Genomic DNA, 12,874 nt, shown 5'->3' with positions numbered 1-12,874 from the left:
CTGCAAAACACCCAGGGGCGGTTTCCTCAGGGCTCGAACAATTTCAGCCTAATATTTCTACACGGTGTCCCCACTCCTGGACTTAGTTCGAGCAATGCCCGCCAGCCCTTCTGGTCCCATGACCTTAAGACATGTCTCTTCTAGCTCCTATAATCACCAGACAGATTACACGTTTTTTCTGAACCTAAGACAAGTCTAGTCAAAGTGTCTGGGGAAGGCACTGTCCTTTATTTTTTTTTGGCTGCTCTGTGCTAGCAAAGCAAAAGCATGCTACAAAACTCTGGAGAAAGCCGGGCTTGCAAACTGGAAAGCTGGGTTCTCGGCAAGCTCGCTAAGTCCTGGGCGGATTCATCTGCACAGCAGCCCTCCCTCCGGCAATGCTGCAAGTGTTCTGGCTCAGTCTGGCGACTGGCACACAGAAGCAGCAGGGTTTTTGTTTTTTTTTTTAAATATATAAAGAAGAAATACAACTCATAAATTGAGTAAGGGAATGAATGTTCCCTTTCTCTCATTGCTGAAGAAATATAGATTAGAAAATGAATCAAAACAATTTACACCTATTACATTAGCTAGTTAAAAAATATTAATATTTTAATAATAGTGCAATGTGGACACTCGCGAGGGCGTTACAGAATGATGTTTTCTGGCCACACTTATCTTGAAAATATTCTGAGTATAAACACGTGTATGCTGTTTCTGAGAACTTAGACTTAAGAAAATATCATGGGCTGAAAATAGATGGCAGGGGTAGAGGTGTGGAGCCTTTGTGAACAGGGAGGGGACACAGTAAAGTACATGGGCATGGAATGCACAGCTCCAAGGTAAACACCATGTCTAAGCCTTGGTTTCCTTAATTGCCTATCAGGTATCATAGAAGTCGCTACTTTCTGGAACTAGTGCAAGAATTAAATGAATTAATTAGATGAATTAAATGAAATTATATTATGTCACTGGTTTGTTCCTTGAACAGTTAATGATTAGTCAAAGATATGGCTTTGGGGAGGCCATTAATATCCACAAATAAAAGGGACTGTCTGAAATGCCTGCTGTCCGTTTACAGTGTGGAGGGACCATCGTTGTCTTTCCAAACCACTTCCCTAATGGCAAGAGAAAACCCCACGATACTAGACAGTCATTCTCCACTAAGCCATCAGGGAGATTGTAGCATTATTAAAATGTCCCAAGGCCCAGTTGGTAAAGTTTTTGCCTTATAAGCATGAAGACTTGGTTTGGATCCCCAGTGGACCTGGTGGAGTATATTTGTAATAACAGTTCCATGGAGGTGGAAGTATGTGGATCCTTAGGGCTCACACACTATCTCAAGGAATGATGCCCAAGATTGACCTCTGGCCTACACACACACACACACACACACACACACACACACACACACACACACACACATTGTTCTTATGGTAAATTGCTTACCTTGCAAGTAGGGCTTGCCAAATTGGAAAATAGGCTTTTCCATGGGAGTCTCAGCTGTGTCCATGTGGAAGACAGCATTGGATCCCCAGAACCCATGTACAGTAAAATGATCTGAACATGGTAGCCCCCATTGTAATCCCAGTGCTGGGGAGGTGGAGACAGGGGCAGTCCCTAGGGCTTGATGGACAGTCAGCCTAGCCTATGCAGTAAGTTCTAAGTCAGAGAGAGTCCTTGTCTCAAAAGGAAGGTGGGCAGTGCCTGAAGAATGAATGACACCTGAGATTGTTCTCTGTCTGCCCCACCCCCATGTTCCTTTATGCTATAATGAGCATGTGGGGGAGGGATTTGAAATGGAGCAGTATTATATAGGTGGTAAATAAAGTATAGAAAGCCCAAAAAAGAACACATTACAATAGTAGCAACTGAGCTTTTAAAGCCCCCTCTCTTTAAATATATTTGTCTTTTGTTTTAAACTGGAAATAATATGTGGAAATAATAAATAGCAAAGCTGCAAATGCCATGGAGGAGCCGGAATGCCGAAGCAGGTCTTGGGAACCCTGTTTGACGTGGTGTGTAACACTCACAACTTTAAGGGCTCAAAGGTATCAACAGTGTCTCCTTGTGCCACGCAACTACACAAACCTATCTATACCTGCTGCTCTGTCATTCTGGAAGTTTCCTGGGCACCCTGTTTAACTGCATCTCTACTGATCATCATAGGGACTTTCGGTGCCGGCCGTCTCAAGGAGGCCCAGCTGCCTGTGATTGAGAACAAGGTGTGCAACCGCATTGAGTATCTGAACAACAGAGTCCAACCCACAGAGCTCTGTGCCGGACATCTGGCTGGTGGCGTCGACAGCTGCCAGGTAAGAGAAGAGACCAAGATGGTCTCGGGTTGACCCATCTCTGCCCCTTGGACTTTTCAGTCTGAGAGGAGGAATCCCACAGAGAGTGAACACGAAGATAACATCCCATCATATACCGGTGTAGCTCACTTCTCATGTGGACTCTTCCCTCCATCATCTAGGGCGACAGTGGAGGACCTCTGGTTTGCTTCGAGAAGGACAAGTACATTTTACAAGGAGTCACTTCTTGGGGTCTTGGCTGTGCTCGCCCCAATAAGCCTGGTGTCTACGTGCGTGTCTCACAGTTTGTTAATTGGATCGAAAGGGAGATGAGGAATAACTAACTAGGTGGAAGATAGAGCCAAACCTCCACTTACTAAAGCTTACAGAATATGAGGAGAGGGTTTAGGGTGTTTGGAAAAACTGACAGTAATCAAACTGGGACACTACACTGAACCACAGCTTCCTGTCACCCCTCAGCCCCCCCCCCTTTTTTGTATTATTGTGGGTAAAATTTTCCTGTCTGTGGACTTCTGGATTTTGTGACAATAAGCCATCACTGCTATGACCTTTGTTGAAAATAAACTCGATACTTACTTTGATCTGAGTTGGTTTTTTGGGGAAGGGAAGTCTTCCATATTTTCATATTCACTGTTCACCCTGACAATTTAAAAGCAACTGACTGAAAGTGATTCAGTTTGTTTTCCCAAGGGCCAGCTTCACGAATGACTGAACAGACAGTAGGGTCACCAAGCGGAGAACTGAAAGTCTCAGCGAGTGCCTCATACATTGACCTCATCAGCTAACGACAGCCTGGCACACATCTTCAACGTCTCCCTTTCTGACACTGAGAATATTGGAAGCTGCCACATGTACGGGGAGTCAGGGGACTGAGTTCTATTCTGGTACTGACAACTGGGCCTCAGCCCAGATCCCAGGATGTGCAGCTGAGTCGTGGCATAGGCCAGGTGAGGGAAACCTAATATAAGAGCAGCCGAGAGTCTGAGCGTTATTGGAGGTCACATCCGAGTGCACGAACAGGGAGGGCCGGGAGCCCATAAAGGAACAATGAGCCACCATCACCAAGTGATGTTATTTCCCAGTTTGGAGACAGTAAGCTACACGCACTGTTATGTGGGATAGTGTTTGACAGTGGCACATGTTCAGAGGGAGGAGAAAGGATAGATATTTTTAAAAACAGTTTAAAAATCATTTATTGTTATGAAACAGAACTACCAACTTGAAATGCAATCCAAAGGCAGCAGAATGGACAAGAGCTGTGCTACAGCCATGAAACACACAGGCAGCCGGGCCACAAACGCCGGTGTACACAGGGGGTGTGGCAATGAATACCCCAAAGGCTGTTGGGGAACTGAGCAGTCACATTCGGTTCTCCCATGCTTCAGGATTACACTATTTGTTTAACACTCACACATGTCTTCTCCAGTGTTGCAAACACAGTATGCCCTCTACACGTGTAATAGTTTTTTTCCCCCACATTGGCAAGGTTTCCCTTTGATGCTAGGCTTGGCCTGTCCACGCCGAGTTTGAAGTTTAAGACAGCCACCCTAACATCCATATCGAGTCTGAAATTAAATCAAGAACTGCACGCCAGGTAGAATACTGTGTTTACATTTGATTCTCTGCTTGAGAAGGCTTGATTAAAAAAAAAAAAAAAAGAGTCCAGCTCCTCATTAGGATCTCCCCCATCACTTATAAGTCAAATCGGCTGCTAATTCTTCTAAGTATGAATACAATTGACTTTTATCATTAAGTGGCAACAAATGTATTTTTTTGTTGTTGTTTTTTCTCCCAAGACAAGTCAAAATTGCGGAGCTGGAATGAAAAAGTCTGTGCTTTGGACTGTCAGCCACAGGCACCCCTGGAACGGAATTCACAAATATGACATACTTTACTTTTCAAATTCTGAGACCTGGGAAATCCAAACCCATGCTTTGTTTTCTTCCTCAGTAAAGAATCTGTGATTACAGTGGTTCTCTGAAGGAGGTGGTGAAATATCTGGGGCCTGGGGACTACAGCATGACTTTATAATAGCACAGCCAGGTCCTCGGATGTGTTGCATTTAGGGAGCTGTGCCTAACCTGGGGTCTGGAACCTCAGCACCTGCAGGAGACTGGAGGGGAGCAGCGCCAGCCATGTCGGCTCCGTGAAGGCTTGTATTCGGAGCTCAAGGGAAGAAGTAGCAGTTCTCAGACTCGTCGGGACACTCTTCACTGCGGTGTCTTGATCAGATCAACTGAGCACACTTCTGGACGCGTGCCACGCCTTAGTTTGTTCATCCTGCTTCCTGGATGGGACTGTCTGGTCCTGAGAACTGGAGAACTGGTTGGGGCCTTCTCATCTCTCCTTACCCAATGGGTCAGAGACTTGCTCCCAATGAATGAGAACCTCGGCAGAATCCGTGTACCTATGGGGGTCTTCGTTAAACAGGTCAAAGATTATGTGTTCCCCAAAGCGTGGGTAGCATGATAAATCTTCATCTTACACCTTATAAAATACTCTGGAATCTTTACGGTTCCTTGGAAGGGCGCTACCTAGAGGAGGTGAAGCACACTGCACAGACATATGCCAGGCTCTTGCTTCTCTGGTCCTCCAGGCGACACAGGGGCCTCAGACATCAGAAGTAGAAACCTGGGTTTTCTTTTTTCTGCCACACTGATGCAACTGTGAACTGATGAGACAAAGGCAATCAGGGAAAGGTCTCATGAAAGATCATGCAATGACTTAAGGTCTTTGTGGTTCTCATCTTATGCATCATGCATGACCCCTTTGCGAGTGGGGTGGGGGGCTTGACAGACCCTTTCACAGACAGGGATCACCTAAGAGCATCTGCATATCTGGTATTTAAGTTTCGATTCAAAATGGTAGCCAAATTACAGTTATGAAGTAGCAACGACATACTTTTTTGGTTGGGGTCACCACATCATGAAGATGTGCTGTATTTAGAGGGCTGCAGCATTAGGAAGGTTAAGAACCACTAGGCAGACATAAGCAGGATGTCTCACAGGGAAGAATGCAGAGCACAGAGTGCAGGATGTCTCACAGGGAAGAATGCAGAGCACAGAGTGCAGGATGCCTCACAGGGAAAAATGCAGAGCACAGAGTTCTTTCTTACTGTTGACCCAGAACCCCGGCCTAAGCGAGGCACACATACGCCCAGCACTTACATGCTGTAAAGCCTTTCTGATTTCCCAGTGAGGATAAAAACATTTCTACCTCACAAAATTGTTTTGAGTATTAAATGAAAGAGCATATGTTAAAACCATGAAGCACATAGATATTTTAAAACATCAACGTTTATGTTCTTCCCCGCCTATGAGCAAAGAAAAAAAAAAAAAAAACCCTTTGAGATGACCACAATTCAGTCTTTTAAAAACACATTTTGGGCTGGAGAGATGGTTCAGTGGTTAAGAGCACTGATTGCTCTTGCAGAGGATTTGGTGCCCTCTTCTGGTGGAGGACAATTACTGTGCACCCATAAGTACAATAAACAAATCCTAAAAAAAAAAAAAAAAAATCACATTTGATAACTTTTAAAATTTTAGATTCTGCTTCACTAAGATTAGTTATTTGCCTTTAATATATTTTACTTAAATATAGCATTATATTATTTTTAATTATGCAAGTAACATCAAACCATGTCATCTAATGGAGACTGATCAAACACTATGGAATTACGTAACAGAAAGAGACGCCTTCCCATCCACGCCCTTCCTAGCCACACCCTTCTCTCCCATATCCTTCTCCACGAGGGTGGGGGTGGGGAGGGGATTACTGATTACTTTCTTTTTTAAAAAGTAATTTGATCACTTTTTTAAAGATTTATTTATTTATTTATTTATTTATATGAGTATAATGTTGTTGTCTTCAGACACACCAGAAGAGGGCATCGGGTCCCATTACAGANGGTTGTGAACCACCATGTGGTTGCTGGGAGTTGAACTCGGGACCTCTGGAAGAGCCTTCAGTGCTCTTAACCACTAAGCCATCTCTCCAGCCCCCAATTTGATCATTTCTAAAAATCGTCCCACATTCTTGTTTCTATCTTTCTATTGAGAGAGATTTCAGAAAAAATGTTTTTTTTTTTTTTTTAAAAAGCATGCATGAAGCCGGGCGTGGTGGCGCACGCCTTTGATCCCAGCACTCGGGAGGCAGAGGCAGGCGGATTTCTGAGTTCGAGGCCAGCCTGGTCTACAGAGTGAGTTCCAGGACAGCCAGGGCTACACAGAGAAACCCTGTCTCGAAAAACCAAAAAAAAAGCATGCATGAATTTTTTTTGTAAATATAACTCTTCAAATTTATGTATTGGTTAGAAATTAATCCATATATAACCAGAAAACAATATAGTTATTCCCTCCAGAACTTGATCTCTCTCTTTCTCTCCTGCTGTCTGCCTATCTGTCTGTCTGTCTATCTACCTACCTACCTACCAACTCCTTACTTATCACAGATGTGTCCGTTGTGTCTTTCTTACCTTTATTTCTAACCTGTGTATTTATCTAGTAATCACTTACCCATTGTCTTATCTCTTCATCAAATTTCGATGTACCATTGCCCATCTTGCTTCATTCCTATCTGTCGCTAACCCAGCCTGCTCCCATCCGTCTGTCACATATGTCCCTGTGTAGCTACAGAGACAGGTTTACTGTGCTTTTGTTTCCCTTGGTCGTGAAGCTTGAGGAGCATCTGTGTCATTCCATGGGGACAGGAGCCACTTCTTTCCATTTTGGAAGGTAGTTCGTACCCTGATGCGCTGCCATCTTTCTGGGGCACATCTGAACTTTGCCATGTCTCATCCCCAGCCCCTGGTTTAAAACATTTCTGAGTTTTAACACCTTACTAGGGAACGCTCCTCTGTCACATTTTAAAAATAGCCCCCATTCTTTTTATAGCTCCACATTCTTCTCACGTTAACCCGTTTAGTCTTTTGACTGTTTTAAGGTACTAGCTGAAGATTTAATGTCGTTTCCCCTGTGGATAATCAGTGCCCCCTGGCTTAACAAGATGCTTCCATTTAGGGACTGTTGAATCTCATACAGTACCTGCCAAGCTTTTCTACGTCTTCCACTGTCTCCGGCAAGGCGATGCCCTTCGTTTCAGGCAAAAGCATCACAAGGCCACCACAGACAGACGCCAGGATCCCTGCGGGATGAGGGAGAGGCATGACTACCCACATACACACCCTTCCCACCTCGACGCTCATTCTGTGCCCTCACCTGCCTCCAGCAAACTCATTCCATGGTTCACCATGACCAGATTGCCTGCCTTTCAACCATTCTCCGTCTTCCTCAGTTCTGCACAGCTCACCGTCTCTGTGCTCTTGGTATATACTGAGGGTCAGTATATACCATGGTGGTAAGGACACATGCTGAGAAATGTGGCGCTATCATGGTTGTGTTACCACCATGATGTGGATGCAGATAAACTAAGATGTTGATGACATCACTGGGTGACACAGACTGGAAAGAGCATTGGCTACTATTTCTTCTCCCTCATCACAGACTAACAGATGTGCAGGTAAACGCTAACAACTGGATCCTGAAAACACCGAGCTAACACTGCTGTGCTCATTCCCATGGCGTCAAAGGTCCTGTGCACACATTTCAAGCCACCTAACCTAACTTCATTGCATAATGTACCAGAACAAGATGGGCAGTGAGCCTCCGATCTACATCATTCCCACACAGGATACACGAGGGATGGAGAATGATCAGGGTATGGGTAGACGTAATCTTGTGTCATCTATTTTTTTTTTTGAACACACCGTTTGAAGTATCAAAAGCAAATTTATTTATTGAATATGTTAAAGCATATAATTGGTTTTTAGGCTCACCTTTAAATACATGATAACGGAATTTTAAAATTTGGTCCCTGAAAATTGATGCTTTCATTTTCCAATATCTTAGAAGAATTTCAGTGTTTGATTTTAACCCAGAACTTAACAAGGGGAGTTAACATGAACACTGTTTATCCCACCTGTTGATGCAAAAGTGACTTTAAGGCCATTTAGCATGTTGGATGATCTGACTGGCTCTTTAAAACTGAAACAGTCAAAAGAAGATGAAACAGATATGGTGGGTATCAAACCTGGTGACAATTACAGGCTATGCATGAAGGAGTGAAATGACCTGAGGCTAGCCCATAAAATGAGGCAGCAATGCATCTGCCACATGAGCATGGGGACCTGAGGTCTAGCTGCAGAATCCAAGTAAGAAAGCTGAGCATGAACTTACAAATCCAGTGTTGTGAATAGAGACGGGTAGATCTCTGGGACTCACTGGCCAGCTGCCTAGGCTAATCAGCGAGCCCCACATTCCAAGGAGAGACCTAGTCTTGATAAACAAGGAGGATAGCTCCTGAGAGACAAGCCTGAGGTTGATCTCTGGCCCCTGCAACCATGTACACACATATAGCCATGCACCCACATACGCACGCACACCTGGGGGGACGCCCCCTCCCATACAAATGAATTCTTACCAAAGATGATCAGAGGCAGTTCTAGCCATATAGCTGCCAGTCGAAAGAGCAGAAATGGGGCTATGATCCCCCCAAAGTCACACAAGCCTGAGCAGAGAGAAACCCCAAAGTTCCTGCAGATTAAAACACAGTTTCAGATGAAAGATTTTAAAAACAAATTCAGAATAATAAAAACACTCAGACATCCTAAAATACAGAAGTTGTGTTAATGCTTTCCATTTCTATCAATTTCAGCTCCAACAGTTACTACTCCCTCACAGTGTAAGCAAGTCATATCCATTCTGCACTGTTTCATGGTGCGATTCAGGAGGGAGCTCCCAGTGTTGGTGAAAAGATGCTTCTCCATCAGCAGTTGGATAGCCCTGCCAGTCCATGATACTCACAGACTAGAGGCGGGACTTTTGGGTCCCCAGAGACAGGCTAAGAGATGCAGGGGAGGAAGGAAGATTTCACCATGCTTCGGAGGGGGAAAGGTGACCAGCCATGTGAGATCTCGTGAGGAGTGGTCATAGGCCACTTCTCCAGGCAAGAGGTTAGAAACATAAATGAGCTGAGGGCAGATGTCAGGTGCTGAGATGGGACTCAAGGTAACCGAGCAACTGAAGCCGAGGGCAGATTTAGGGTCCTGAGCTAAGAGTATCAGGAAGGGTACCGTAGCCGCAGGAGATTAGAAGTGCCCAGCAATTGAGCCAATACCGCAGGTTGAAAATAAGTTTGTGTGTGTGTGTGTGTGTGTGTGTGTATGTGTTTCATCTGCAGATTGGAGGGAACATGGGAGGGGCTGGTAGCATTGTCCACCCAGAGCTTAAGGCAGGGTAGCAAAAGCTATACACAACAGGTACCCTACAAGGTACACGTCTAGGAATATTGAATCAGACAAGAAAGCCAACATGCAGAAACCCAAAAACACTCTGTACATAACCAGCTGCTAACAAAGCAAGATATGCCACTATGGAGAGAGAGGGAGAGAGGGAGGGAGGGAGGGAGGGAGAGAGAGAGAGAGAGAGAGAGAGAGAGAGAGCAAGCTTAGCCTTGATACAGGATGCTGCTGGAGAGTGCAGACCTAAGCTTGGAAACACTTGGCTACAGTTACTTAGAAGAAATGGCAATGTATAAGTCAGAATTACCGTAATGTTGTTGGATACAACTCTGAATTTACCAAATAAACAATTTCGAAGGCCATGGTTATCCCTAGTCTTCCCAGGGTAGCGACTGTGGTCCTCAGCCACGGTATCCCTGTGAATAGAATGTTTGGAAGGGAAGAGTTAGGGGGTCTGATTTCATCAATGTTTTACGAAACAATCAAAAATATTCACTGGGTTCCTCCAACTTAACTCCTGGGTGATTTAAGCACAAATGGCAAAAAGCTTTTATATTTTAGGTCAGATTTCACTAATGTCAGCTCAAAAGGGAGCAGTTAGTGTATGGCGGGTGCTTTTCTGAGTGGGGAAAGGCTCTAAATTTACAACTAACAACCTTTGCTGAGTAGTCACCATGCCAAAATAATGTCCCAGGAAGTGCTTCCCTAGAGAGCCCAAGCCCACTGGCCTTGATCAGAAGGATGTCTCCCATTGTCCCCTTGAAAACCATGGCCACAGTCAGACATCCATTTTCACTCTGCAAGGGCCCAGAAAGCCTTCTCCTCAACTAAGCTGGTTTCCCACAAGAAGCAAGCTTTGAGAAGGGGGAGGGGCTTGGAAAGAGGCCTCAGCTCTGTGTTCTCCCCACAGCCAGTGTCACTTATTGCCTTTATCTCCAGCTACCATGTCCTCCAGGAAGTTATGAGGAGAGAGCCAGATTCAGATACACACACTAGCTCATTAAAAAAAAAAAGATTGCTTTCTCATTGGATCAAGAAAGCCCTGGACCTCTACAGTAATAATGGGGCATAGCAAATTCTCTCCAGGAAACATCTCCTTTCTTTTGTTTTAAGAGCAGATAAATAGATAAATCCAGGCCTCTGAACATCTTAAGAATTCATATGCAATGAGCCAGGCATGGCAACTAACACCTTTAAGCCCAACACTTGCGAAGCAGAGGCAGGTAGTTCTTTGTGAGTTGGGCAGAACTTGGTCCAGGACAACCAGGGCTACAAAGAGAAACTCTGTCTCAAAACCAAACCAAACCAAACCAAACCAAAACAAAACAAAACAAAATAACAAAAGAGTTACACAATGTATGCTATCCTAACCTAGAGCACTTGTAGGAGGTCAAGTGTAGGAAGCAGGTGTGGCCAAGTCCTGTGATCCCTGTTTACTAAGAACCTGAGCCTGCGCACTTGTAAGATCCTGTGCTGTCCGCCTGATGAGTCACTGGCCTATCACTGTGCGCCCTGCCTGCATGCATGGCTCGTGTTCAGAGTGTGCTGAATGCTGATTGGATCCAGGAGAGGGGGAAGGGATAAGAGGCAGAGGACTGATGAAAAACAAAAACAGGATGAGCCCGAGATAAAGATGAAAGTTGTTGGAGAAACCTTCCTTGGAGTTCATGTCATTTTTTTCCCGTCTCTGCAGAATGTGGCATCTGGTGACCCGTACGGGGAAGAAAAGAAGAAAAGGCTAAGAAAGAAGCAGAAAAGAAAGAAAAAGCAGAAGCCAGGTGGAAGGAACAGGAAGCCAAAGAAAAGCAAAGACAAGCTGAATTAGAAGCTGTTCGGTTGGCTAAGGAGAACGAAGAGGGAGAAGTTAGAAAAAGAAAAGGCAGAAACTTCAGAACTTGTGCAAGAACTGGAATGAGAAAAAGGAGCTACAGGGGAGTTCCGTGGTAAGAATTAATCTAGCGCTAGGAAGAGGCTCCCCGGTAGAGGGATGAAGTTAGGCTCCCGGTGTAGGGACGGAGTTAGGAAAGTCTAGCCTCCAAAAGGGACAGAAAACCTCAGATATGAAGCCATGGGATCCGCTGCTTCAAAAGTGAAAGTAAAAACCGCATTAGCGCAGCTTCTCAAACGAAGTGGAGTTAAATTAAAAAATGAAACTCTAGACAAATTCTTGGAAACAATAATTAAAGAGGCACCCTGGTTTCTAGAAGAGGGCTATGTGAACCCCCAATATTAGGAACGACTAAGTCGAGACTTGCAGGCAGCGGGTTCGACTACCCTATTACTGTCAGGCATGCTAGCCATTTGGAATTTAGTCAAATTTTGCCTGACAGACAAGAGTGGAAAGTATGCTGCTGAGATAGAAAAAGGGGTAGAAGCATTAGAGGAAGTAAAGGAGGTTATGTCTCAACATAGTGATCAGCAGAAAAGAAAGGAGGCTAAAAGACAGGAGAGTACTGATGAGAGTACAGAGGAATCTTCAGATAGTGGAGATGAAGTAGCTAGCATAATATCTAAGTTGAACTTTAAGCAAGGAAGACTGCCTGAGCCCTCGGCGCCTCCCTTACCCTCACCTCCTACTTATACAGTGGACGAGGGGAGTGAGGGGAAACACAGTCGACATGCTTCAGTGTGACAAAATCTGCTTCACGAGGTTGGAACCTTCCCAGTATTTCAAGACCAGCAAGGGCAGCGATATCATGAGCCATTAGAGTGGAAAGCGATTCAAAAACTTAAAGAATCAGTAACTACTTACGGCTCTCAAGTTCCCTTCACTGTAACTCAAGTGGAAGGATTGCAGAGATTCTGTATGACTCCTTTTGATTGGCAGAATTTATGTAAGGCGGTCTTATCTGGAGAGGCTATTTAAGTTGGAAGGCTGCATACCTTGAATACACTCTTGAACAGGCTGCCGTGAATGCCACCAATGGCCAGCCTGCTTGGAGTGTAGACATGCTCATGGGGCAAGGAAATTTTGTGAACAACCAGACAGGATATCCTCTACAAGTATATGAACAAATTAATAATTGTGCCCTCAAGGCGTGGAGAATGCTTTCAGGGACAGGAGATCTGGGATCCACCTTGTCTAAAGTTATACAAGGGAAGAAAGAATCTTTCTCTGATTTTTTAGCCAGGATGGTTGAGACTGCAGATAGAATCTTCCCAGATTTGGATGCAGCCATGCCACACGTCAAACAATTAGCCTATGAACAAGCAAACAAGGCTTGCAGGGATGCCATACGACCCTACAAAAAATAAGACAATGGATGTCTGGATAAGAGTGTGT

General features: G+C 44.6%; 2 protein-coding genes across 5 annotated transcripts in view; one reads left to right on the top strand and one right to left on the bottom strand.

The window, feature by feature from the left end:
• Plg (plasminogen) overlaps positions 1–2,875 on the top strand; it is a 41,612-nt gene extending 38,737 nt beyond the window's left edge. For both annotated transcript variants that reach the window (XM_029533147.1, XM_021221465.2), the window contains 2 exons: positions 2,149–2,294; positions 2,456–2,875. In XM_029533147.1, coding sequence (XP_029389007.1) covers positions 2,149–2,294; positions 2,456–2,617 — 308 coding nt within the window. In that variant the 3' untranslated portion in view covers positions 2,618–2,875. The remainder of the gene's footprint in view (positions 1–2,148; positions 2,295–2,455) is intronic.
• Positions 2,876–3,469: 594 nt separating this feature from the next.
• Positions 3,470–12,874, bottom strand: part of Slc22a3 (solute carrier family 22 member 3) — a 93,916-nt gene continuing 84,511 nt past the window's right edge. The window contains exons 8-11 of one of the 3 annotated variants that reach the window (XM_021221538.1): positions 9,899–10,007; positions 8,772–8,884; positions 7,337–7,436; positions 3,470–4,965 (exon numbers count right to left, since the gene is read on the bottom strand). In XM_021221538.1, coding sequence (XP_021077197.1) covers positions 4,905–4,965; positions 7,337–7,436; positions 8,772–8,884; positions 9,899–10,007 — 383 coding nt within the window. In that variant the 3' untranslated portion in view covers positions 3,470–4,904. Of the gene's footprint in view, positions 4,966–5,687; positions 5,792–6,797; positions 6,923–7,336; positions 7,437–8,771; positions 8,885–9,898; positions 10,008–12,874 lie in introns of those variants that run through there. The other 2 variants (XM_029533021.1, XM_029533020.1) reach the window with 2 other exon arrangements.

Source organism: Mus pahari, chromosome 21 (genome assembly GCF_900095145.1).
Source record: "Mus pahari chromosome 21, PAHARI_EIJ_v1.1, whole genome shotgun sequence".
NCBI classification, from domain to species: domain Eukaryota; kingdom Metazoa; phylum Chordata; class Mammalia; order Rodentia; family Muridae; genus Mus; species Mus pahari.
The sequence above is the reverse complement of the archived record's forward strand: the minus strand, read 5'-3'. Positions and strand labels throughout refer to the sequence as shown.